The sequence below is a fragment of the Saxophila tyrrhenica genome, assembly GCF_035928015.1.
Source record: "Saxophila tyrrhenica strain CCFEE 5935 chromosome Unknown scaffold_6, whole genome shotgun sequence".
NCBI classification, from domain to species: Eukaryota; Fungi; Ascomycota; class Dothideomycetes; order Mycosphaerellales; family Extremaceae; genus Saxophila; species Saxophila tyrrhenica.
This window is the reverse complement of record NW_027041738.1, coordinates 368,429-369,328: the sequence shown is the minus strand read 5'-3', so window position 1 is coordinate 369,328 and position 900 is coordinate 368,429. Positions and strand designations below refer to the sequence as shown.

The 900-nt window shown below is 61.3% G+C and overlaps 1 protein-coding gene across 1 annotated transcript in view; it reads right to left on the bottom strand.

Annotated features, from left to right (window-relative positions):
• The window catches only part of LTR77_004185 (uncharacterized protein), a gene marked incomplete at both ends in the record, with an annotated part of 1,701 nt that overhangs the window by 276 nt on the left and 525 nt on the right, over positions 1 to 900 (bottom strand). The window contains one exon of the mRNA XM_064801439.1: positions 36 to 843. Within this exon, the coding sequence (XP_064660069.1) occupies positions 36 to 843 (808 nt within the window). The remainder of the gene's footprint in view (positions 1 to 35; positions 844 to 900) is intronic.

Genomic DNA, 900 nt, shown 5'->3' with positions numbered 1-900 from the left:
GAGTAGGCTTGAGCGGAGGAAGAGCTTCCATAGACCGCTGACTTGGACGAGGAGTAGGCGGCGGCGGAGGAAGAGCTGCCGTAGTAGGCGGCGGAGGAGGAGCTTGGGTAGTAGGCGCCCTCGGAAGAAGAGGGGGTTGGGTATCCAGAGGGATGCTCGCCGGCGCAGGCGGTTGGCTCAGCGTACTTGGTCACGGTGACGGTGATGTAGCCGCCTGCAGGAGCCTCAGGGCAGTTGCACTGCTCGCCGTTGCCGTTGCCATTTCCGTGGCCAGGGTAAGAGCCTGGGCTGCTTGGGTGGCCGCCGGCAGGGTACGAGCCACCGTTGTGAGGAGACTCGCCGCCAGGGTACGAACCGCCGTTGTGAGGAGACTCGCCGCCAGGGTAAGAACCACCGTTGTGAGGGGATTCGCCACCAGGGTGGTATGGAGTTGGCTCGACCACGACGGAAGTCTTGGTGGTGTAGTAGCTCGTGTAGATCGTCTCGGTCGACGTGATGTCGGTGTTGGTCGAGCATGGCACGTGAGTGGTGTACGACGTGGTGATCGGGACGGTCCAGGTGGAAGTGTGGGGATATCCACCGCCGTTGTGTGGGTAGCCACCGGTTGGGTAGATCACACCACTGCTGGAACTTGGGTACCAGGCCACGGATGAAGACGAAACGGCATATCCAGAAGAAGACGATCCGTAGCCAGGGTAGCTAGATGGCACGGCGGATGCGGAAGAAGAAGATCCGTAGCCAGGGTAGCTAGATGGCACGGCGGATGCGGAAGAAGAAGATCCGTAGCCAGGGTAGCTAGATGGCACGGCGGATGCGGAAGAGGAAGATCCGTAGCCAGGGTAGCTAGATGGCACGGCGGATGCGGAAGAGGAAGATCCGTAGCCAGGGTAGCTAGATGGC